The sequence below is a fragment of the Lycium ferocissimum genome, chromosome 2 (genome assembly GCF_029784015.1).
Source record: "Lycium ferocissimum isolate CSIRO_LF1 chromosome 2, AGI_CSIRO_Lferr_CH_V1, whole genome shotgun sequence".
NCBI lineage: Eukaryota > Viridiplantae > Streptophyta > Magnoliopsida > Solanales > Solanaceae > Lycium > Lycium ferocissimum.
In genome coordinates, this window is record NC_081343.1 from 71,630,122 (window position 1) to 71,656,134 (window position 26,013).

Sequence of the window (26,013 nt, forward strand, 5' to 3'; positions counted from 1 at the left end):
CACATTTTTGAGCGCGTTGAGCCGTTAAAAGGACAAGATAATTTTTTAAAAAATGGAAAATAACTTGCTAAAACCTAATTAACATTACCGTTCAAATCATTTTCATCCACCCTACATTTACTTCACCCACCCACATTTACCATACCCGTTTAGAACCCTAGGCCAGCAACTCTCCTAAATTTGGTGAAGAACACGCCCAAATCGGAGCAAAAGACCAGTTGTTTTTGAATCAAAGGTAACTAAGTTCAACTTTATTTAGCTTGTTCTATCGTATTTTGCCCGTTTTTTTTTTTTTTTTTTTTTTGTTGCATTTGTCCGTACTCTTTAATTTCGTATGGAGCACTTGTTAAGTTGATTTTTTTTTGTTCTTTTTTTCGTTAAAGATTGTTATACAATGGCTAAAATAGGCTTAAGTAAGTTTTGTAAGCAAGAGTATGATCATGAGTTGAAGGATGTGCGATGCAAACATGGATTTCTTTTGCCATTGTTGACTTCGGACCCCAAGAAACCCCGGTGTAAGATATTGGAGTTGTCCATATTATGGTGTAAGTGAATTTTATTTCAAAAATTGAACTTTGAAGAAGTGAATTTGCCTTTGAAAAGTTGAAAGACCGATTGTTTTTAATTCATTTTATTACATTTTGGTGCTAGATCATGTGATTTTTATCTTTGGAAGGATGCCGACATTGATCCAAGATCCAAATTTGTTATTCCTAAATGGTGGGAAGAATCGTGAACTTGAAGCATCATTGGAGTCTTTGGAAAAGATGATTACAAGCCTTCTCGTCAACAAACTCCGTGGAAAGCAAAATTGATATGAACAACATAGAAATTCAACTAGAAAATTTTGGAGAAGACATTAAGAAGATGAAGGAAAAAGAGAAGAAGTGGAAGAGTAAGTTGGCTAAGTCCAAGAAAAGGGAGAAAGTTCTTTTGATTTCATTATTGTGTATTTGTATTGTAGTAGTAAGTTTTCTATTTCAAAACTTTTTTTTTAGAGGTGTTTCAATGAAGTTGCCCTAAGCTCTTGTTGTAGTTTGGCATGTCGTTAGCGGCATTGCACTTGTTAGTGTTGTAAACAAATTGTTAGTGTTGGAATTTTGTGAAATGAAATGGCAATGTTGGTCGTAATGTTGTTGTTGTGCAATTCTTAGTCTTGTGCAATTGCCTCAAAATTAGTAAGTATAAGGCATATAACGGTGACAACATTTCATTTAACATTGAAAGAACTTTCATTAATCGAAGGCATAAAACATGAAAATAAATAAAGAGACCTATTCTATGATTACGATCTCCGTGCCTTCTTATTAACGAAGCATATGCGCCCCGCCGACCTCGCAAGCTTGAAATTCCAAAACATTTCCTCTTTGCGGTCCGTTGTCATCAACAAACGCCTTCCATCCTTGGCAAAGACGCTTGTATGCACCCACTTTATATTGCATATAGTAGGCGTGAGCATTGTGAAGAACAACCGCTTTCACGGTCATGGTTTGGAAGGAATTCGAAAGTATGGAAAGGAAATATGAAGTCATCCTTGTCCACGTATGATTTTGTTAACTTCTTCTCAAATGTTGTTAGGATGGTAGTCATTTTTGGTTTGAGGGGTTGAATGAGAATTAGTGGAAGAAGTATGATTTAATAAGAAGGCGATTTGGGTGAAGCATTAACCACCAACCACCTCACTTAAAGAAGCCAAAGGAAATGGTCAAAATCTTGAATTCTGAAAACAGAGTACAATGACTTCAAAAAGTGTACCAAGACTTGACCAAAACTGAACAAAATCAGTGCCATTCAACCCAACAATTAAGGCTAACAAAACTGCCAACAATTAAGGCTAAAGAACTAACGTTAAATGCAGTCACAACTGCATACCCATTGATCAAAAGAGAGTGACTTTACATAGACAAGAACTAACGTTAAAGTGCACACAATGCTAATTCAAGCGCGATCCTGTTGCTAATTCAAGTACGATACAAATGCCTAAAACAAACTTAAATGCATCATATCTACCAAAACACTACATATAGTTAAGGCAAAATACATCAAATCACAACTTAAATCGTACCCAAAATATAGATTTGATGTATTTTGCCTGTAGGTATCCCTAACCAAATGCAGTCACAGCTGCCTAAACAAAGTATTTAAAAAACTACATAAACAAATTCAAAAACATAATGCCTAAAAACAACAAGAGAGATAGAATGGTCAAATTCACAAGGCGTGCTGGTCTTGCTTTGGCTCATTTGTACTGCCTTTAGTCCTGGTTTGACTCTCGCTTTTTGTTCCTTCCTTGTTGAAGCCGCTCGGAGGTCATAGCTTGTCTTCCTTGCCATTTCACACCACCACTTGCTTTGTCGCCGTAGTTCATGTTGACAACCGCACTAGATTTGATGCTTCGAACCCTTTCACTAGGCAATCCAGTCGCTCAAATGAATAGAACTACTTGTTAGTGGTACTTAATTTCGAAAATGTTATTTAATTGTTAAACATAGAACAAGCTTTACATTGATGACAGCTTGCTCCACTTTGTGTGCAACACTCCCATTCCAACCATCTTTGGCCTTTTAGTAGCAAACTCTCTACAAATTATACCAAAATATTAGCAACTAGTTCAACACCGAACTGTATACGAAGAATGTGAAATTATTTACCTTTTCGCCTGATCCCTTTGGCCTACCCCTTCCTCTACCGATTGAGCCGGTGCCTTTCTCGGGGACGAGAACTTGAACTTTGGAGCACTTGCGGTTGCACTTGGGCCGCACTTACGCAGGCCCGAACTTGGGCCGCACTTGCAAAGACTTGCACTTGGCATCTTGCGGTGCACTTGGGCAGCACTTGCCGGACTTGCGCTTGGGCCAGCCGATTCTAGGATCTCTAAGACATTTCCTTTATTATGACCGGGGTATGACACTTACCGCATGTCATTTCAACCCCTTTTTGGGATGCTTTTCTTTTTTTGGATTCACTTGCCTCTTTCCTCCCTAACGATCTTAGGCCCGCTCGGCATCTTCCTCACTTCGGTGTGGTATAACAAAAGAGGATTTGTGGATGGTGGCCACATCTTCAAGTTTAGAACCGGTTGAATAAAGTAGCTATATGTCTTCATATAGGTATCTCTAGAATACCACTGAGAAATGTAATCCATTGGGTTCAACCTCTTGTGGTGAAGAGCAGCAATTGCATGAGGACATGGGATGCCTTTCAACATCCATGCTCTACAAGAACAAGTTTGTCTAGGCAGATCCACAATATGTCTAAAATGACCTTCAACAACCTCATATCCTGTATCAGAATTCCATTCAATCGCATTTCATAGACCTTGCGCATGCTCGTCGTAACTTTCAATGCCATTGGAGAAAAGTCATGAATCCAGCTGTCACAAAACTCCTAAATCCGTCCTATTCTCTTCATCATTTTGACTCTTATTTCTTCAAGCATAGTTATTACATAGATCTTGTGCCTTGCGACCCGTATCCAAGAGTTGAAACATTCAGCCATGTTGTTGTCTATAATGTCACACTTTGTGGTATATTTCATGTAAACCTTGCTCCACCTTTCGGGGTTGTAGTACATCAACTTATCAAGGCATTCTTCTCCCAACATTTCATGCGGTCTAAGTTCTCATTCAAATTCGAGACTCAAAAGTTGACTTTGCACACCTCTTAAGCAATTCTTCCTCTCAAGGCCTCTCGTATTTTTGGGACCAATTGGCTAAAACATGCCTAGCACACATTCTATGTTCAACATTCAAGTACCGCTTCTGTTATGGCACTTTCAAGACCCCTGTGAGGAATAAAAAATAGGCGGTTAGTAAAGTAAAAGAACATTAGGTGGTAAAGAGTTATGAAATGGAGTGAATTCAACACTTAAATCTTACTTCGCATATCCGTTATAATGACCATGTCCGTCCCATCTCAGTGAAGATCTTCCTTTAAAATTCGATAAACCAAGTCCAATTGTGCTTGTTCTCAACCTCGGCCTATCGCCTGTGCAAAGCCGGTGGCATCATCGATTGTTTCCATCTTTACAAACAGCAACAAGTAATTGACCTTTTGAGATTCCCTTAAAAAAAGCAACCATCCAAACCAATGCACTTCCTACAACCGGCTAAGTATGACTTCTTCATTGCATCAAAACATATGTAGAATCCTCTAAACATTTTTTTTCCACCTTCAAATGTCTCATCACTAAGCCTAACTACACATGTACTACCCGGATTTGATCTTAACAACTCATCCCTATAATCTAAAATCCTCCCAAACTCCAAAACATGGTCACCCCTCAACTCGCCTAAAACCTTGTTTCTTGCTCTTCTACACACAAGATTCTACCAACATAAAGATCCAACTCTTTCTTAATGAGAAACCGAACTCAAAAATCCTAATGTTTGGTTGTTCCTTTATTCTCTCATTATAGTGACTAGATAAGAATTTGGTATTGCAAAGCTTGTTCCTATTGGTAGGGTCACACGTACGTGAATTGGATTATAGGTCTTCACCACAAAGTTGTTAGTCCTAGAGTCAAGACTAGCAAATAAAAGCCAAGGACAACCTACACACCTAACCCTTACCCTTGTAGGTTCATTAATACATTTTTCAATGGCAACATGCTCATGGACTTCTGCATACTTGTAGCTATGATTCTAAATTCATTAACACTTCAAATTGGAGGCCCGTTTCCACACTATTTTCTTGGAGGTTTTATTAAACACAACTCTATTTGTCACCTTCCTTCTTTTTGCTTTTACTCTCTGTTCAACTACTCCTTCATCATCATCAGATATGTCATCTGGATCGGTCTAAGCGGAGCCTTCGTCGAGGGTAATAAGGCCTCATCACCGCCCAACTTACCTTCCATGGTGTCTCTCATTAGCACCTTGATTCATCATACCCACATCCGGCCCTTTTGGTCCCGAACCTAACTTAACGTGTTCGAGAACAGAGCTCTTTCACCCTCTTCCTTCTTTTTCTTTTTCAGCTCTCTCTTCCTCCCTAAAACCCCTTAGCTCCTCATCACATCACTCACTATGTACTTCTCCTTCATCAAACAATCCATCTAGGTATGAATCTAAATCACTACCGAGTTTCGGAAAAAGTAGGGTAGGATTTGATGCAAAACAGCCTAAAGAGAGTATTGGGGGCGTGGATTTGGTTCGATAGTAGTATTAGGGGCGGGATTTGATGCGACGAAGAGTATTAGAAGCAAGATTTGATTCAAAGTATTGTCGACGATTGGAGGAGTACAAGGGACGAACTTGGAGAGTTAGGTTGGAGAGGGCGATTTTGAGTTGGTTGAGGAGGTTCGTTCAATAGCTCTAAATCGAGATCAAATGCATCAAAGATGGAACACCACTACTCCCAAAGTCTTGACCGGTCACTTTATCAAAAGAAACATCTTTCCTCACTCCACATGGGTTACATATTCTAATAAGGGTGGGACCGCTGGGGCTCTTCAACCATGTGACACACAAAAGCCTCCAAAATATCCCCATCCCAAATACGACAACTCGGGTTGTATCCCTATCACATTTGATTCTACCAATACCACACTATCGACAAATTTAACATAAATGGTGCATTTATCGGGTCATACCCTAATTCTTTCACACAATCAAGCAATTCAAAGTAACAAAATCTATCTAAATCCATACGTGTAAATTCGGATTACTTGTCACCAACGTAGGGTTTTTTGCGGTCGTTAAATTACCACCATGGTAAAATCGCAAAGTAATCGATTCATAAGACATATTTCCACACGAAAACGGTACAAATACTTCAATTTCATAGTCAATGAAATACACAACAACCAAATTGACATTTACATTTTCAAGCATTTACCCAGTCATTTACACTGTAAATTTGTAGAAAAATTAAAGACGCAAAAAAAAACCCTAGTTCTAATCGCACAATACAGAAACAAAATGAGACAATGGACTAACCTTTTAGTAGCACGCCGATTTTTGTCCTCCAAACGTCAAAAAAAACCTAACTTGGAATCGTCCAAGTTCAGACAATCACCAACACTTCGATTAAAGGTTTACGATGAAGAAAAACTAAAAAACTGTATGAAATCCGACAATATTGAGCAGGTAAACTATAAAAATATATGATTTAGGATGAATATTGAACGATTTGTTGTTTGTCTTTTGTCGTTTGATTTTCTACATTTGGGCGTCTGATGTGTGTGGGTTTGGGTGGGTTAGGGTGATGAAACGGGTTTGGGGGTGTTAAAATGGGTATGGGGGTTAAAAATGGGTTTGGGTATTAAAATGGCTTAATTATGTTAAATATATTATTATGACGTGATTATAAAATAAATTAGTTCATTTAATACGTGGCTTCATCACAGGGCGAGTGTTGCCCCGACATTCAACGATTGGGAGTTTTGGTGCTGTCGAGGGTAGTTTAATTCAGTTTTACTAAGTTAAGGTGTGTAATAGGTCGTTAGTATAGTTTAGGTGTGATATCGACTTTTCGGGTATAGTTCGGGGGGTTTTGATGTCTTTTGCCAATTTTGTGAATAATGAATTCGTGTATGTCGAAGTAGCAAGTAAAGAGGGGAACCTGTAAGTTATTTGGTGGGTTGAGTGATTCCTACGGTTACACCTTTAGCGATTTGTAATAGTGGTTGCCGGGAGAATGGAGAAGAAGAAAGAGGTGATCCGATTGGAGCGGGAGTCTGTTATTCCAGTCCTCAAACCCAGGCTCATCATGGCCCTCGCCGACCTTGTAGGTAATTCTCTTTCCCCCTTTTATCCACATAATATTCCTTCTTTTTCTAAGACCACAATTTCAGAACAAATCAACTCAAAAGTTCACCACTTTTCTCTTGAATTCTAACAATGGACATTTTACTTTTTGCTCAATTTCTAACTTGTTGGACAAAATATGGGGTTCTCTCTAACCAGGACTTCTCTAAATGTTACACTTCCCTTACATGCTCCCACGACCATATATACTCTAATCTACCTACAAAGGCTTCATCTTTTCAACAAGTCCTACAAATTGTAAGTCTTTAGAAACAACTTCCTTCTTTGTGATTTTTTTCGATAGGTAAGTAGAATATCTTATTCACAGTTAAAACAATAAGTTAGTTTTGGACAAATCAAATGGCGGGGAGGCTCCTGATCAAAAGAAGGAGGGCTCCTGTACACCCTCCATGTTGATTTTACGCAGACACTTTGTGGATCGAAATCCCAAAAAGATTTCAAACTCTTTCTCTACTCTATAAGTTTTGACATCTTTTATGTTAGAGCTTTTAACACAAATGTTATGTTTTTCCTTCTAGATACGCGTTAATCATGTCTGCGTCTATGCAGCTTATTTCTTTTCCTTCTTAAATTTAAAATTATTCTCATTACTACCTTTCTGAAATCTGATTATTGCATAATGTTGCTTGAATCTCTGTGGTTCTTATTCTATTTAGTGATTAGTGATTTTTATGATTGATTATTCAAGTGAAAGTTTTTTTCTTGAGGTTCTAATGATCCCACCTTCCTCCTTGCCCAGAACATAGTTCTGACCGGGCTGAATTTCTGAAGCTATGCAAGAGAGTTGAGTACACAATTCATGCTTGGTATCTTCTACAGTTTGAGGATCTCATGGTAATATAATTTTATGTTGCTTTTCATTTGATCAAATATGCTTTCGCAACCATTTTACTGCTAATGATATGATTTGCTGATGTTGATATTGTGATTACAGCAATTATACTCCTTGTTTGATCCTGTGAACGGGGCTAAAAAATTGGAGCAGCAGAAGTTATCTCCAGATGAAATTGACATTCTTGAACAGAATTTTTTGACATATTTGTTTAAGGTAAAAAAGATGCAGCTTCTTTTAAAGTTTTTCCTCTCTGGTATCTGAGCTAGCTATATGAGCTGTTTAGTTCATAATATAACATGCAAGCCCAAATTGCCTAGTCAGTGTACTTGAGAGGTAGAGACTTGAGTTCTCATCCATTGGCCCTCAAACATTCAACTGGCCCAGGTGTCACTCATAACATATGAACTGAAATCTGGATATCACATGGCAGTCGGGATTTCTTTTGAGCAACTTCAAATGAAAGCATTTCCATTAGATAAAAGAGGACTTCTCGAGTTTAAAGATAGTAAATCTTTTAGCACTAAATTTTTTTTCCTAGAAATTTTTTCTCCGCAAGAACAGGGTTGGCATATCTTTGCTAAACACTTTGAACAACACATTCTTCTATGAAGGATTTGGAAGTTGATTGAATCTATTCCTCATTTTGTCTGGCCGTTGACTGATCTAAAAAGCTTGAATAAGAGAGTCGGAAACATGGAAGGAGGTGGAGGCTACATCTTCATCTCAAGAACACGCCACTAACTCTGACGATAGGGGAAGTCCGTCATCCATCTCATTCTTTCCGACTCTCTAGTGACCACTGCCAGCTGCTATAATCTATTGTATCCGCATATCTTTAGTCATGATATTAGTGTTTCATTTATTATTTATAAAAATTCCAATCTCATATGTGTGTCTGTGTGTATATATAGAATCTACATTTGTTTATACAAAGATATCTCTGTGTGTGTGTGTCAGTATGTGCGTACCCATGGCCCAGCAGTTCACCAAAAAAGGGAAGTTAGAATACTTTGGATCTACAACCCTCTATGGAGGGGCCCGACCTTTACGGACCTTCAAGTGGAAACCCCACTTGAGGACAAAATGTGCTATCCTCTCTTCGCTGACCCTAGAAAAAATAGGAAGACAACCAGTGAGGTGAACATAAGAGGTCAAGGTTTTTGTCTTCAGGGAGTGGGAGTTTCTTCTTCCCCCATTTTTCCATTTCTCTTCTTCTTTGTTTCACATGTTTCCCATGTGCAAAATTGAATGGAAGGTTTTTGTCTTCAGGGAGTGGGAGTTTCTTCTTCCTCCATTTTTCCATTTATCTTCCTTCTTTGTTTTACTTAACACATGTTTCCCATGTGCAGAATTGAATGGAAGGGGATATTCCTGTGTTTCAATCACGGGGGGGGGGGGGGGCAATATATTAGTTCATTTATATAGGAGTGCATTTGATGGGGTGGTGCAAGATTTTGTAAAGTTGCAAAGTAGTGTGTTATCTCTAGTTTCTTTTTGGTGTACTTATGAGGTCCCTATTTGTATAGAGGATTGAATCTCTTTTGTTGAGAATCATATTTTGGTGTAGATTTTCTTCTTTTGGTATACGGCTTGTATACGGGGACTTCCCCATTTGTTAATAAAATACTTACCTTACCAGAAAAAAAATAAAAAATTAATTCATTTATCTCTAAAGCCGTTTCTCATTAGTTTGCACTTCATTCTCTTGCTATTGAGACCAAGCTTGTAATGGATTTTTAAATTTGCAACAAGCTCGAAGAGCAGTGAATTCTGAACGTTTCTCCATATCTAGCTGGAGGATTAAGGGAAAATGGGGATGAAATTTGTGTTTTTGCGTGCCCTTATTTGATTCTGCAGTTTCTATCTTCATTTCTCTTATGCTGATGCAGATTATGGACAAAAGTAACTTTAAAATAGCGAGTGATGAAGAGATTGATGTTGCACATTCAGGGCAGTATCTTCTAAATCTTCCAATCACTGTTGATGAATCTAAGGTCTTTACCCAGCTGCTTCCACATATAATTTGGTTCCAACGATTATTGGCTCTCTTGATATAGTTTCTTTTTGGCATGTTGACTTTGCGATTCACTCTACCTTATCCTGGATGCAGCTTGACAAAAAACTTTTAAAGAAGTATTTTGCAGAGCATCCTCATGAGAGCCTTCCAGAGTTTGCTGATAAGGTATCACTCTTACTGTAGCTTCAAGTTACCATTTACTTTGAGGCGTTTACTTTTGCTGGAATGTTTGGTATGGAGTTAACGGCTCCCCGGATGCTCGGTCTACAAGTGTAGTTTCTGGTTATATTTATTACATTTTCACCAAATTGAACATTTCCCAATTTGTTTCTTGTTGGTGCCTTAAATTGTTGGGAATTCAAGAATGTGACCTGGTTCCTTGATATCCACATATGGTTTCCATTTGTTTCCCTACCTCTGCCTTGCTTTGCAACAGTTATGGTCGGCTTTTAAAGTGTGTGCATCACCTCTACCTCCACATGTGATGCTCTGAAACTACCATTTCCATCAATAGGAGATCTTGACATCCAGTAGATTGGGTGTCGCGATGTTCATTACTGCCCCTTGATTTTTGGCTGAAGGAATTTGCACTCAGATCAAAACACGAACAAAAGTTTACGACCATTTAATTCGAGTAACTTTAGTGTTATATTGTGCTTACTGGCCTTTTCTTCTTTTTCTTTGTGTGGAAGATAATTTTTATTCAAAAAGAAGATAAATTTTGCAATCAATGGTTCAAAATAGTGTGTTACGAGTTACAAGTGAGGACAAACTGGGATCTTTTACCCTCTTGTCTTCTTGCTTGTTTTTATAAGATTGATCATCATTTAAGGGCTGCTCCTCAAATCTGTAATAATGCGCACAAGCAATTAACAAAGGTAAACAGTGACCTGTCTATTTCTTTGAATCTGCAAACCATATCATGGATGGACATGGATATATTTGGCTGTTCAACTTATATGGTATATCAATGTTTTACCTAGTCCTGAAACTTATTAGTTATATCAACGTGTAGTATGTATGTATGCTTCCCTTAAGTCAATTTTATTGTCGTTTCCTGATCTGATTTGAATTGTATGTAGTGCCACCATGTTATTGTCCATTTTTGTCCATTTTATATGCAGTATCATCTGTATTATCCCTTCTCAAGGGGAAAGGATGAGAGTGAACAGTTTTGATCATGCCACTGAATCTCTTTACACATACTTTTTCTTTTCCAGTATGTAATCTTTCGTCGCGGCATTGGAATTGATAAGACTACTGATTATTTTTTCTTGGAAAAAGTGGACATGATTATTGCACGCACTTGGGGATGGATTTTGAGAAAAACAAGGTGTGGCTTTTAGATACCAAAAAAGAGTATGGTAAACCTGTTTACTGTTTGCATTGTACTCAAAATGAATTTTCCTATCTCTCTGAACCCTTCTGATAGACTGTTTTCGAGGAGATCAAATTCACGGCGCAAAATGGATCCAAAAAAGGATGATGAGATCATCAGTGAAGCAGAAGATCAGGAATTATATGTTGAACGTATCCGCATTGAAAATATGGAACTCAGGTCTAATAAGTGTTTTTTTGTGGTCTGTATCTATATTCTTTGCATAAACTGATATACTGCTTTAGAAAGTTCATAAGGCACTTTTGTGTCTTGTGAATCTTTTTTTCAATAAGTTTCATTAACCGCCGACTGGTATATTTACATCATGAGACGTATTACGTCATGCATTATGGAGAGTAGAGATGATCCAATTGTCTTGTAGGAGCTGATATTAAGATTTCAATGGCTAAGGATAGGTCTCTTGGATTTGTTGCAAAGGGACTATGTTTCCTGTATTAAAATTCTATTGACCCCCACAACTCTGTATTAACAAATGGAATCTGTCATGAGATGGACAGGGCATAGCTATGAAAAAGTTGTCATTTTTCTTCTTCGAGTGTTTTTGTTCCTTGGTTATAAAGCAGTTGAGCATTGTGGTGTATTATTTTGTCTCTGCTACAGATTGTTCATTTGTCTGTCTAATTGGACCTGATTTAGCGATGAACTGTAATCGTTTTTGCACTGACTTTTGTCCTTTTATACCAACTAGTCTTCGTAATTCCAGGACTAAAAAAATTTCCTTGCATCAAGTGAGAGAGTAGAGGCCAGGATCATATTGATAGCCAACTAGGAATACATATGAAAATAGTAGGGATCACTTCTAACTGACGTTGATAATGCCTCCATCCTTTTTGACCTCTACTAACTGAGTGACGACTTGGATAGCCCATTCTATCCGATGATTAAGACTAAAACATGATATCCAAGGCCTTATTTATTCAGGGAAATTGAGGGCTACCAAGGGCAAAGCATTTAAGCCTTCAAACAAAAATCTTTAAGGATATGGTTGAATAACCTAGAACCAGTATAACCCCTCCCAAACCACGCATAACGAATGCGTGAAAGGTTCATTCTCTGTTCTTGGATTTACACATATTTTCTTTGTTGTCCCTTTTTTTGGGGGCCGTCTTTTACCCTTTTACAGACTAAAATGACTCGACATGCTAGAGAGTGGGCCTAGAATAGAGAGTTAGCTCAACAGGCTAAAGAGGAGCAAAGTTATAATGGCTTGACAGGATGACTCGAGTGACATTAATAATTATGAATTAAAATGCCACTAGCATTAACAATGTTTGCTTCCTCCTTTGTGCTCCTGTTACTTATTACCGAGTTTTGCTTTTTCTATTGTCTGAATCCAGTTTACGTAGTCTGCTGAGCAAGATAACAATTCAAGAACCTACTTTTGACAGGATAATTGTCGTCTACAGGTACAAATTCACTTTCTTTGTGGAAATATTTTTAAATATAAAGTTTAGTAATTTGGTTGAAGCCCATTTTCTGCACAAAAAATGCTCGTGTTTATCAGATAGCTAAGTTGTTGAAATAAGTTCTTTCGCCCCTGGTTCCTTTATTTTTCACTTGTTGTACACTGTTGTGTTGTTTGAATAATGGATTCAATCTGTAATTATGCAGAAGAGCTGGTACCTCAACAAATTCGGACCGAGGAATTTATGTGAAGCATTTCAGACACATTCCAATGGCTGACCTGGAAATTGTCCTTGTATGATTTTTTTGTTTTCTTTCGGCCTACTAATTCTGTACTATGTGTACTTCTTCTCTGGGGGACTGAGCTTCTTATAAACTGTTACATCTTGATGATTCTTTCTCTTTCTTTTTTAGCCAGAGAAAAAGAATCCCGGTTTAACTCCAATGGATTGGGTCAAATTCCTTGTGTCTGCTATAGTTGGTCTGGTTAGTTATTTTACCTTGGGATTTGACTGCTTGACTATTCTTGTCCCTTTAGAATTATGTTTTGAATTCAGGTACTCTTTCATTCTTTCAGGTTGCTGTTGTGAGTTCGCTTGAATTGCCTAAAGCTGATATATGGGTCATGTTTGCTATCCTCTCCACAGTGATAGGCTATTGTGCAAAGACATACTTCACGTTAAGTATTCTGTTGATCGCAGTACTCTCTGTATCAATATTATAAATAAACAAAGTTTTATCTGTCCCAGTGCTTGCATATCGTTTTATTCTTAGTTGCTGACTGTATTCTGTACTTCAAATCTTTCTTCACTTGTATTTTGTTCAAGGGACTTCAACATCATGAACTTAGTTGTGTAGTCAGCCCACCTTTCTAATGTTCATCCTCTTTTTGAATGGATTGCCCTAAATTGTGCATCTTGTCATGCCGAGATACCGGTTTTATACGTTGAATGCCGCAGATGATTGGGAAGAACGTAGCAAATTACTAAGAACATCTTCAAGCTGGTATTTCAATGGAGCTGATTTCCTTGACTTGCATGCAGGTTTCAACAAAATATGGCTACATATCAAAACTTGATTACACAGTCAATGTATGATAAACAGCTAGATAGTGGAAGGGGTACTCTTCTACATTTGTGCGATGATGTGATTCAGCAAGAAGTATGTAGCTTCTGTCTTCTTTTCCCCTTCAAATGCTTTTCCATTCGATCATATGAATTTCCAGTAATATTGTAACCTACCTCCTTTCCCCGGGGAAAAAAGGATAATAGAGCTGAAAATAAGCTTTTCTTTTATCGGAAACAGCCTCCCTACCTTCCAAGGTAGGGGTAAGGTCTGCGTACACTCTACCCTCCCCAGACCTCACCTTGTGGGATTATACTGGGTATGTTGTTGTTGTTGTAGTGATATGGAAGCAGTCTAACATAATTAACGAGATTCATATACTTCAATATTAACTTATTTATACTGGAGCAACGAAAAGAAAGAATAACATATGATGGTCATCTTGATTTCATACGACAGACTAAAGATACAATTATGAACTCAAAGAAATGGAAGGAAGATATTTGTGATATTGATGTGCCATTGTAGGAATCTCAGAAATGTTTAAATATATTCTCAAGGTTCCTACTTTTAATGAATATTATTGGTTGGTAATTTGAGTCTGCATTTAGTACTGAATGTAGCTACTGATTCTGATACTCAAAATGTTCTATAGTTTAGTTGAACAAGTTACAGCTGCCAGCTGGTGCTTACGGTGTCTATGTCAATTTTGCAGGTAAAGGAAGTGATTATATCATTTTTCATTTTGATGGAACAGGGTAAAGCTACTTTGGAGGTATACAATACTTGTATCTCTCTGCATGTTTGGCATTCGTATGAGTTTTATCTTGTGCTTCCCTTGATGCATGCTTCCATGGGGTCCATCCATTATTGTGCTACTAACATAACCCTCCATTATTCTGAGTGATGGTATAGGATCTTGATCTGCGGTGTGAGGAGTTACTGAAAGAAGAGTTCGGTGTAAGCTGTAATTTTGATGTAGACGATGCTATTCAGAAGCTAGATAAACTAGGCATTGTTGCTCGGGTAAGATTGGTCTTCCATGCCTTTTGCTTTCTGTTCTTTTCAACCTAGTAACTTTCTATTCTTGCAAGCTTGCCTTGCTGCCAGATATTTAGATACAGACACTAATATGAGAATGAAATATAGAAATCTGCCACTCACTGTATATGCACACAAGTAAGAGGCAAGATTAAACCACTTGAAAAAAGTTTATGGATCTCTGTATTTGGACCATACCAAACTCGGACAAGCCATTTGTTTCCTATTGCTTGCTCATTTTTTTGCTGACTAGATGATACTTACCACACACCAGGTATATCTTCTTAGAAAATTTAACCGCTTTTAAGTTTTAACCGGTGAATGTTTTAAACATCATCCTTTGGAATGGCAAGATTGAGCTAGTTGGTAGACCCTCTTTAAGGAAAAGACCAAGGATCTCTGCAGGAATCTTTATTTACTCTCCAGTTTTAAACCACTAATTTACTGGAAGTCTGAAAACTTGTAAAGAGAAACTCCTCTTGGTCATTAGAAGCATTACAACCAAGATGGCGTTTCCCACAGGTAGATAGAATAAGATACTCTACTAATAGCCTTCCTTTTTTTAATGACCGGGTTGAACGATTCAGTTAGTTTAATAAGAAAATGAGCATTCTCTATTGATATATTTGGGAAGCCCTGAAAACTCCTTTCCAATATGAAAGTGGATATTGTACAAATTCTACACTGATGAGACTGGAGTATGCCTGCCTGATGCATCCAGGAAAATGTGAAAGTTTACCTTCGTTGAACAGGATGTAAAATAATCGTTGACACATTTAGATTTTTGGATGAAGAGGTTCTATGTAGAAAAGTATTATGGTCTATTTTGGGCCTTTGAGTGCTGAGCGCAAATAAACGTGGCTTTAGCGAAGAAATGTGCTACAATTAGACAAAATGTATGAAGTTAAAATCATGCTGAAGTTCAAAAACCATTTTAAATTTCTTATAGACATAAAGGGGCTATTTATGTTTTTCATGACTAATTTTCTTATAATAAATTTCTAATTTTGTATTCCAAATCACCAAAAAGTCATTATGTTTTGTTAGTAAAAGTTAGTATATCACTTCGCAAGACGGAACAGGGATCCCCCTTAGCATCTGTTCGATTGTGCTCACCTATATTCAGTGTCTAGTGTTGGCCTCTTGAAGACAGGGCCCATTGGCCATGAGGCACATGGATTGGTGCTTGCACTAAAGCACTAAGTGAGGCGAAACGCCCTACTTGGGCTTCAGTCACTATCATAATTTTGAGCGAGCCTCTAACAATATGGATTTATTGGAAGCTGGAACATTAAATATATTTTAGGAAAATTAGTCCTTTTCTGATATTGGTTACCAGAAAATGTTTTTCAGGGAAAACAGTTTTCACCAAACCCCCACTCAACTTTTAACTTAATATCATTCTGCTTACCAACATTTAGACATTATTTTTAATTTTAATGCTAGTAAGTTCATGAAAACACTACCCCGTATGCTAACATTACTATCAATCTTTGATAAATGCTTTCCAGAAAATATTTTTTACTCACCAACCAAACACTAGAAATTTGTGCCAGAAGATGACTTACTTTTAGGAAGATGTCTTCCTACGACGCTACTTCTCATTTTCTTAAGAGATCCATTAAACAGCATATAAAAGCAAGGTAACTTAAATGTTACCTTCTAAAAAAACAAAACAAAAAAAAGTGAGGTGACTTAAGTTTAACAACTGTTGATAAGATTAGAGAACACAGATCTAATCATTTATGGAGATATAAGGAAATAATCATTTTCCCAACTTGGAGAATGAACAAGTTATTGTGCTATAGGCTGGGATCTGGGGAAGTATGCATCAAATATACTCACTACGATGCATCAAATATACTTACGTAAGTAGTATGATAAGTCCCTTTCTTGTTGGCTATTGAAGTCTATTGCTACCATAAGTTATCCTGAAGTGAATTTTTCTATGTTTCTCTGGCCTCTAATATATTCTGTTCCCAATTCAGGACACAATTGGACGTTATTATTGTGTTGGTCTCAAGCGTGCAAATGAGATAATTGGGACGACCACAGAGGAGCTTGTCCTCAAAGCAAAACAGGGTGCCGTTTCTTCTTGATGTTATATGCCGGATGATTAGCTTTTCTTTTCTTTGTTTCTCCTCCTTTTGGCTTTTAAGAAAAATTTGATAACCACACATGAGGTGTTGTCATGCTTTTTTATTCATTAGAAATCTTGGATGCTGCTACAGTTTCTTGGGCTTTCAATGTCATATTCACTGTTGAAAGAGTGAAGTGAATGCGGAAGCTCATGGATGAGCTGTATAGAATTCATGGCGCAATGCCTGAACTCTAGGCCTAGAAGTCCTTCTTGTGCTTTTATAAATGGAAAATGTTGGATTAGGGAAGGTGAGCCAGGTGATGGGAAAGTATTTTCATGGGCGTGCCCCGTTGAAGGTGATCCTAAAACACTGACGTTTTGGCTCCAACTTTAATAAGAACAAATTCCGTTTCCATCGTCATCATGATTCTTCTAGAAGCAGAGATAATAAAGAACATCTCCTACAACAGTGTGCTTCCTTCAACAAAGTGAAGCTCGAGAGGAGAAAATGGAAAGAGGGGTGTGTGGCACTCGGACAAGTGGGGGGGAAAAAAATCATATTTCTCTTCCATTGACATTGGTTTTTGTTAAATGACATTTAATACCATGAAGAGAGAAGTGAAGTGAACAAGACGTGCCTTCTGGAAACCGAAACTATGAGAAGCTCTTCCTCAACTATTTGACCTTTCCTCACATGCCACCGCTGCCTACTATATAAACTATTCAACTTAGATACTCTCGCTTCTTCTTCCACACTGGGTTCTCGATTGGTATACTCCTTGCTGGAGTTATCATCTTAATCATTGTGAAATACTAGTAATCTAGCTTACAAGGCAGGCCTTGCTCTAATGGGCGAGCTTAAGATTGAATATGGAATATCAAACAAGAAGATCAAAAAATCACGCCAGAAAATCTTTATCTATTATCAACAAATAATTGCTATCACAAGGTTTCCAGTACATTTATCGGATGAAAAGAATAAAAGAAAAAACACAGCTGTCATTTTTCTTTTTTTACAGTTTACAAACAGCTGGACGCGTCTCTTTCCAATCTGGTGTTTCTGTAAATAATCTGACAAATCACACAAACAAAAGAATAAATACAACCAAGAAGCTTAATCCCACTTCATCTTATTTTGAAGCCCGAAAAAGTTGGCTTCCGAGAGTCACAACTGGAGTTCCTTCTCCCATGATTGTTGTCAAGCTCATTTCTTTCTCCAGTATCCGATCCAGTTCCATCACCACATAACTCATGGTAGGCCGCCTTTCACTCGAAGGGTCCACGCACCGGACAGTCAATTGCATGAACTCTTCCATGCCTTCTGTGGTGAAGCTATTACCCAATCTTTGATCAATGATGGCAGATATGTTTCCAGAATCTTGATAATTCTCCACCTGAAATGAGAAAAATACTCCATTAGCAACTGCATAACTAGTTGCATTCACTCAGCGGCTTAAATTATTTCAGTGCACATAGCATTGGTCATTAATTGATTGTCTGTTGGGGCCCCAATATCCTTGTCAATATATTTGAGAAAAAGCAGTCTTTATGCATCAGCTAGGTCTGAGAAGGGTATACCCATTCAACTATGTTTACATTCAAATCGGAAGATAGCAAATCCATTGCTTCACGGCCGCTAACTAGCTCCAGGAGAAATATACCAAAACTGTAGGCATCGCTTTTCTCAGAAAATCGTCGGAACTCTCTAACCCTACAGAATAATGAGAAAAAGTCACATTGGATCTTCACATCAATCATATACCTGCTGAGCCACTAGGGAGAACAGAATGAAACGAAAGATGTTCTGAAAAATAAACACTAAGAAGCAAGAGGACTACTCGGGAGCAAGAAATATTTCATCAGCAGCCACTTGAGAAGATGGACCTGCAACCTCAAATCTTCCAAGAAAATTGCGTACTCCTGCATCTGCAACTTTAGCTATGAAATTTTCATCCACAAGAACATTTCCTGTCTTAAAGTCTTTATGAATCAAGCGGGGACTTAGTGAGTGAAGATGAGCAAGACCTGCATATATATATATATTGAGCGAGAGGAAGCATAAGAACCAATATTGTAAAAGTATTTCAACTCAAAGTAGCTGATGCAGGGCCCTTAAGTACTGTGAAAGCTTATCTTTGCCAGACCACTACTAGGACGGGCATAGTTCTTTTTCTAAACAAAAGATAAACCACTACCAGGGGAGCCAAAATGCTCACTGATTTTGCAGAGGATCACCTTTAGCTGCCCCTAGAGCTATAGAAAGCCTATGCTTGAACTCTAGTTTCTCTTGTGTAACATGACCGCCGCCTACAAGAAAAACCCATGAAATGAAGATCAAACAGAAAAATACACTGCACCTTACAAAAAGTTCACAACAGTTTCTAAGTGGCTTGAAGTCGAAACCGAGCAAAAAGCAAGACAGTTTGGAATAACAAAGAGGGATTAATTTGTTTGCTGTGAGTGTGTGTGTTTGTTTTGGGGAGGGGGTGGGGAAGAGGTGAAGGGAAACTTGGAAAATTCAGGTCTTCTCCACAATGTACTGAAATCAAACTATTACAGAAGATGAGGCAACTCACTGAATAGTCAAAATTTGTCTGGGACTCAATATTGGTAAAGAAAATATATAAAATGGAAAGGGATGAAACAGAAGTTCTAGTAGAAAGATCATTACCATATAAGTGAATGGATACACTTCCATTCGGTATGTACTCATAGACAAGAATCTGCTGATCATTTTCCTGGCAGTATCCTAAGAGGGTGACTAAGTTCCGGTGCTGAATAGATGAGAGATAGCGAACCTGATAGGAGATAGAGTCTGAATACATCAAACCATAAACAACGAACACATAGTCATAAGAAAAATCATAAGTCATTTTCTGATACACCTACAACTGATGAGAGTGGCAATTATAGTCTGCTACTTATGTATATAATCGTTGATTCATCAGCATACCAACTTAATACTTACCACCTGTAGATCTTCCAAGTATATTGGATATATGATATTGGTAGGGAAAAGAATTAGGGCCCCAGCAACAACCCAAAAGATGATGAAATGATGACAAACATGTGATAACAGGAGATAAATTACATGCCAGGGGTATTGGTCCATACATGCCAGGGGTATTGGCCCATGGTGTTCAGCTTACTTGCATTGTAGACTCCAATTCATGGCCAAGAGGATAGATATCCGAGTAACGGGGATCTGTTTCTAGGGGTATTCTATCAATTTCTTTCCATTTGTTTCTCTTTAACTTTTTTTCATGAAGTAAAATTTAGTTGATGTGGGTAGAAACAGGCCTGTACAAAAGAAGAAAACAGAAGTAAAGATTGTAAACAAAAAGATGATTCTCCACAAAGAGAACTCAATCGTCTACCGTAATTGGAATCTCGGAGATTCTCAAAAAGTTTAAAGAACTCAATTTTTCCATTTGTATCAGTTGAAAACTTGAAATATGTTCCAATTTGATTCAATTTAAGTGAATCATAAATCATAAGTTCGAACTTTAGAAGTAATATCAAATACCATGACAACCCAGGAATTAAAGTGTGCCTCTGACACTATTAATGGTTGCATATTCAATTGAGCACGTGACAGGGTTATTTGTACCTAAGCTCGAAAAAATTCTTTACATTAATCTAGTCTTCTCCATTTCACGGGGAATGGGTGAAGAGAAGTTTCTATGTTACTAAGAATGCATTGTCATGATAACTTAATTTGTCCAGCAAAATACTTAGGACTCCCCATGTCAGCAAGAATGGAATCAAATAACATTGAGACACACTTCATTCCCCACAACTATTTTTCTCAGAAATGGACCTTGGGCCTAACTCAACCCCAAAAGCTAGCCCATAGGGGGGAGGATTGCCCAAGACCATATAAGGAGACCTCCCATCGCTAAGTCAGCCAATGTGGAACTCTACATCTCCCCACACACCCAGGACTGGACATCTGGAGCGTGGACAATTTAAGATGGGAGACCATCATCGGTAAATAATGATTGGGATAGGTCTGACTCTGATACCACGTTAAATGGACCTTGGGCCTAACGTAACCCCAAAAGTTAGCTCATGAGGGGAGGATTTCCCAAGACCATATAAAGAGACCTCCTATCCCTAAAAGAGCCGATGTGGAACTCACCAGTGACTACATTATTTACCTTATAAAAAAAACAGTGACTACATAACCCACTTTTTTTTTTTTTTTCCTTTTCCAATTGCCAGTTGTGCAATGCAAAACTATCAATCTATGACCCAGCATAACCCCTAGGTCCCTTCGACCATTGCAGACACAATCATAAAAAGGAGAGAGGTAAAGACTTCACCATTGATTGCCTTCAAGTTTCGTTTCATCCTCCTAATATCCAGGTTCAGCAAGATGTTCCTTTAAGTTAAAGCCGAAGGGACTAAAATGTTGTGTAAGTAAGTTTCCGTGTAAAACACAATGGAGCAAAAAACCCAAACCCGTCAGCCCATCTCAGTTGAAGCTTGGACTTGCCATGCCTTATTCCCATCATGTTGATCACATACAGAAGAGTGGTCCAAGGGAAGCAGCTAAAAGATGCTTCAAATATAACAGAAAAGTTGCTTGCTTCTCTTGTGTTTGGATTAAATTTTTAAGGAGACTATTCAGGTAAAAGGATTTGGGCTAAGAGGCGCAAAACATAATTCTCAAATTGGAAGGTGTCATTGACAACTTAAAAGGGTTTGTCGGTGGTTGATGACAGTTTAGGAAAGAGACAAAGCAATCATATAATAGCATGATTGGGAGAAAAGTAATAAATATTTTTACTTGATGATATTGACACAAGGTAATCGGCAATAGCTCAAAGATTTTACCATCAAGAGGCCAGATATTAGCTTGATCTCCTACAGTCCAGTTAGAATCTGAGATGTAATTTGTTACCAGAATGTGATCCTTGATGCAGTTTGAACTTAGAAAACTGAGAGAAATTAGACAGACAAGTAGATGTGGATAGTTGGTCACTGCCTCTTAGAATATGTAGAGAATGTATCAAGATCCATATATTTTTAGATTCATTGAACTCAAGTAAGGAAAATCTTACAAAATATTCTATAGGATATCTTTAAGATTTTTTTTTTTTGATCAAGTAATAATTTTCATATAAATAGAGAATAAAGGATAGCAGGATATTCTGTATTTAGTTATAAAATATCTAATTACCCTTTTTTTTTTTTTTTTGAAAACTGGTAATGTTAAATTACCTTGTTAGCATTGAAATTGAATATCTACCATATTGTGCGTAGCATGTGACTCCTAATAAGGAGCATCTTTTGTACATTGTTACTTAATCAAGTCAATAAGAAGTTTTTCTTTTCACACGGTAACAGAACCTCTAAGATCTGAGTCGAGACGCAAATAGCTTTCATAACCGACGAGCAGTGCAGGCCAATGTGCTGCGCTCATCCCGTCCTTATTTCTCCTTTTCTTTTTCCTCTTGGTGTCTGGCACCGCTTGTCTTTCCAGCAACCAGTGCCGCAACCATTCATGCATTCCTCCTCTATGGCATCGTTCAGGCGTTGCTCCTTTCTATAAGATCATTAAAGCAACATTCATATGTCCAGTGACCATACATTTTTTATTTTTTTATTTTATACTTATCAAAAAAAAAAAAAAAAATGTCCGGTGACCGGCGCTGATCTACGCGACTGATGCCCTCCTCTAATTTCTTCTCCCAATGTTCTGCCAATTCCAGTTGTGCTAACAATGTCCTCGAGATCATAACACCTTCTCTCTTTTCAATGATTAAGAATAGGTTCCTTTCTGTATGTAGTGCAAGAAGCACTTTCTTTCGTGATGAAGTTATCAACAACTTTCTGGAGGATTAGTTCCAACATCGCTTTCTTTTTAGTGATTGTGCATCATTCCAGCGTGATTTCAAAGTCTATTCTCTATGTTTACAAAATAAGCAAACTCAAGTTAGCTTCCCAACTTTGAGATTGGAGGGGCCTAAGGAATATCAAGAGAATATGTTGGAGCTTTCCGATATTCAAAGATGATTGCTTGCGCGCCCGCCCCCTCTTTCCACATTTATGTAGTCTAGTTGAAGTGTGTATGGATGATTGGATGTCGTTTGTAGAAACCCATATCTTTCTGTAGGTTTTCTATTCTTTGGGTAAACTTCTTATATTCGGGTTTTCCATGTCCAAACTTGTTAATAAAACTATTACCTTATCAAAAAAAAAAAAAAAGAAGTCTAGCTGAAGTGAAATTTTGTCTCACCATCAATTTCACTTTGCTAAGAGGAACATCTGAGCTTTTTCCTAGTGTAATTGGATGCCCTTGAGTTCGGGAATTTCTGCACCAATATGAATCTAAGAGCGAAAATAGGTTGGGTAATGAGTGCGGTAAGTAAACCTCCAAAAATATTTCATTCAATAAGACAAGTTATACAGGCATGAAAACGCCAAGCTCTTCGGGAGGTAAGCTGCTGGATTTAGTGCCATTTGTCTGTCAATTATAGCAAATAACTTTTCAACCATTTTGGTCACTCAGGCTCTAGTTAAAGGATTACTCTTGCCACTTCTTAGGACGATGAACAAAAATTTGGATAGGCTCAAAGGGACCAGTATGCTTTAAAAAAAAAATCTCAAATAATATGTGCAGTACTTCCCATAAGATGTACATAGGTACTATTACCTCATCAATAAACTCCGGACTAGGGCCGGCAGATCGCCTTTTTATTACTACAAGCATACCATCATGAAGCAATCCCTTGTACACCTCCCCAAATTTTCCTTGGCCAATCAAACTCTTGTCACTAAAACCTTTTGTCGCGGAAGACAATTCTTCTATCCGGAAGCGTCTGGCATCTCGTAAGGTCAATTCAACCCCAGCAGTTTTTCCAACTGCAAGTCATCCAGATACTTGAGGAAGTGATCTTAATAAACATGAAATGTTTCGACTTAAATTAAGAAATGAGATATGACCTTGAACAGATGGATCAGAAGATCCTGTCTCAGAAGTTCTTGAAATGCTCCTTTTATGAAGAATACAGAAGCATAAAATGACAAGCACAATCACCACTAATGCCACGGCTCCTGCAGCACCTCCTACAATTGCTGCAAGAGTCCTTGACATTTGGCGACCACTTCAGCTGCAAAGGCGACTACTTTTGGGATATATATTTTGACACATTGAAGCTGAAATATGAAGGATGTTAGCTGATGAATGAGCAAAGGAAGGAATAATAACATTGTACTTGTTTGAAGGTAACAAATCAGAGGTGCATGTAGTTATATTAGGTAATCGCAAACACTATTTGTAGAGAACCTTTGTACAGTGTAAGCAGCATAGATTGGAGGACAGTAGAAAAGCATATGGTAGAGGAGAGTGATAAAACCTAATGGTCAAAAACATAAACCAATACTAGTAGTTATGATTTTGTGTTAGGGAAGCATAAAGGTCGAAACTAATTCCAATACAAAATTAGAGTAAATAGTTAGGGCACAAAGAATAACCTGAGTTGGAAGAAGAATGGATTAAGATGAGTGCAAACTTCATTAATCTGGGAGTAGTTGAATAATCGTGCATATTGGGTTGGTGCAGGGGAATAGTATTTAATAGACAAGGGTTTTTCTCCTCCTCATCATCACCATTGTTGGATTGGATACAGACGATGCCGACAGAAAGCGACCTGGCGCCGACAGATTATTACTCCTCTGCACCTCAACTAATTAAATAAACAACACACTTTTCAAATCATTGCCCCTAATTAATAAATCCCCACTTTTTCAATAAGAAAGATGGGAGCTGTAAGGAAGAAGACGGAATTATTATCTCCCTAACTAGAGAGCGTTTTGTTTTGTTTTGTTTTCAAGTAGCTGATGAAAACTATTTACGGAATAAATTTTGGTGCCAACAGTGTTTCTGTGGGTTGTAAAGTATGATGCCAAAGGTTGTCCTCTACCGCAACTTGTGCACGTTATTTACATTTTCTTTTCTATTTCTATTCTTTCGTGGCTAAACATGACAACACTTCTTTGCTAGACTATGTTGTGAAAAATTGAGTTTAATATCTCAAAAAGAAGATTTTAATCCATTATTTTGTTATATATTAATGAGTCATTATTTTATCATATTAATGTGTTTTATGCAAATTGAATATGGCCATTGAATGACTACTATTGGCCGTTTCCTTTCCTTAGTTTGGCAAATGATATTTGACCATTATCATAAATCTTTACTCCTAATTATTATTAATAATATTATATTAATATAGCCTTAATGGCTAATGAATACAATTCAGCCATGAATGGTCTTTAGACCGTTGGAGTTATTAGTCTTGGTTGGTTTTCATTCCCTATATAATCTTCTTGTTTCATGTTGAAGATATATAATTTTTTTAGGATAACACTTTATCATATATTTTGTATCGGGTTTGTATAAGAGAAATCACATTTAGATTAAGCTCTTTTGTTTTGTCCAGAAATTGCCATACACCCATGTGTAGGCCATTGGCATGCCTCAAGCACGAAGAATTCTCTACAATTGTTCGTGATCAAGTATTTTCCTCAAGCTTAGAAGAAGTTCCTACAAGTGTTCGTGTTGAAGAGAAGTCATTACAAGTGTTCGTGATGAAGAGAAGTCCCTACAAGTGTTCGTGATGAAGTATTTTCCGTAAGATTTCCAACAATCTTAAGGATATTTCATGCTATGTTCTTATGGAAAATTAAAAGAAAATAACTTAAGATAATGCTTTTACAAGTATGTTTCGAATTATAGTATAATGGAAAATATATGATCTAAAAGTAAAGTAGTAATGATTTTGATATGATTAATTTATACTTTTATTTGAGACTTTTAAGTTGTGCTTGGATAGTAGTTTTAGTGATTATCTTCTCTAAGATTTAATATTGAGTTGTGGGGCGTATTTTCTAGTGTAAAAATTATAAGTGGGTTTATAATGATGTTCTACAAGTTTGAGATTTTGTGGTGAACATTTTTATATTGGATAATGTAGACTCTGAAATTAATCATTTTTTTTGTCTTAGTCATTTGGGTCAACAAAATGCTGAATACAATGAATTGGTTTTGGGTTTGTGATGAATTTGTGTTGTTGTTATATTATTTTAGGTAGCTCTTAAATAATGTCCAAGCCATTTGTATATATTTGTGGATAATCTATATTTGAGGTGGTAAGATGAGTGCAAAGATATGTATAATAATATGCATCTATATGTTGTGATAATTTTTTGAAAAGTTGGCTTGAAATTGATGCTTATCTTCATAGATTAATTATGGTGCAAGAACCTGTAGACCTATCTTTGAGATCTGTGTTTGTATAAGTTGTGTTCTTTGCAAATTGAAGAGATTTGATAAATTTAATTTAGGCTTTAAAATTATCTTGCTTGATGATTTGGATGAAGAAATGTTGAATTA

The 26,013-nt window shown here is 37.3% G+C and overlaps 2 protein-coding genes across 5 annotated transcripts; one reads left to right on the top strand and one right to left on the bottom strand.

Annotated features, from left to right (window-relative positions):
- Positions 1 to 6,613: 6,613 nt before the first annotated feature.
- On the top strand, positions 6,614 to 16,917 carry LOC132047364 (uncharacterized). 3 transcript variants are annotated; one of them, XM_059438402.1, is made up of 15 exons: positions 6,614 to 6,732; positions 7,509 to 7,603; positions 7,704 to 7,817; positions 9,494 to 9,598; positions 9,715 to 9,786; positions 10,842 to 10,954; positions 11,054 to 11,179; positions 12,358 to 12,426; positions 12,632 to 12,719; positions 12,839 to 12,910; positions 13,002 to 13,102; positions 13,468 to 13,585; positions 14,205 to 14,264; positions 14,405 to 14,515; positions 16,519 to 16,917. In XM_059438402.1, the coding sequence occupies exons 1-15, from the start codon at positions 6,639 to 6,641 to the stop codon at positions 16,627 to 16,629; spliced, it is 1,449 nt and encodes a 482-aa protein (XP_059294385.1). In that variant the 5' UTR covers positions 6,614 to 6,638; the 3' UTR covers positions 16,630 to 16,917. The 3 variants fall into 3 exon arrangements, with proteins under 3 accessions (XP_059294385.1, XP_059294386.1, XP_059294387.1); XM_059438403.1 differs by having other exon boundaries at positions 10,842 to 10,943; positions 11,052 to 11,179; XM_059438404.1 differs by lacking the exon at positions 12,358 to 12,426.
- A 592-nt stretch (positions 16,918 to 17,509) lies between these two features.
- Positions 17,510 to 24,429, bottom strand: LOC132047365 (probable leucine-rich repeat receptor-like protein kinase At5g49770). 2 transcript variants are annotated; one of them, XM_059438405.1, is made up of 8 exons: positions 24,093 to 24,429; positions 23,562 to 23,774; positions 23,272 to 23,480; positions 19,282 to 19,408; positions 18,846 to 18,917; positions 18,449 to 18,635; positions 18,189 to 18,321; positions 17,510 to 18,004 (listed from the first exon to the last, which is right to left on the bottom strand). In XM_059438405.1, exons 2-8 carry the CDS (start codon positions 23,710 to 23,712, stop codon positions 17,741 to 17,743), a joined length of 1,143 nt encoding a protein of 380 aa, XP_059294388.1. In that variant the 5' UTR covers positions 23,713 to 23,774; positions 24,093 to 24,429; the 3' UTR covers positions 17,510 to 17,740. The 2 variants fall into 2 exon arrangements, with proteins under 2 accessions (XP_059294388.1, XP_059294389.1); XM_059438406.1 differs by lacking the exon at positions 24,093 to 24,429 and having other exon boundaries at positions 23,562 to 23,827.
- Positions 24,430 to 26,013: the final 1,584 nt, after the last annotated feature.

Excerpts from the sequence above, each read along its gene's own strand:
- LOC132047364 (XM_059438402.1), top strand. The coding sequence starts at position 6,639 with ATGGAGAAGAAGAAAGAGGTGATCCGATTGGAGCGGGAGTCTGTTATT. Across the intron at positions 12,427-12,631 it reads AGGATAATTGTCGTCTACAG|AAGAGCTGGTACCTCAACAA; the intron begins GTACAAATTCAC and ends GTAATTATGCAG. Across the intron at positions 14,516-16,518 it reads AACTAGGCATTGTTGCTCGG|GACACAATTGGACGTTATTA; the intron begins GTAAGATTGGTC and ends TTCCCAATTCAG.
- LOC132047365 (XM_059438405.1), bottom strand. The coding sequence starts at position 23,712 with ATGTCAAGGACTCTTGCAGCAATTGTAGGAGGTGCTGCAGGAGCCGTG. Across the intron at positions 23,481-23,561 it reads TTCTGATCCATCTGTTCAAG|TTGGAAAAACTGCTGGGGTT; the intron begins GTCATATCTCAT and ends GATGACTTGCAG. Across the intron at positions 18,918-19,281 it reads TGTATCCATTCACTTATATG|GCGGCGGTCATGTTACACAA; the intron begins GTAATGATCTTT and ends TTTTTCTTGTAG.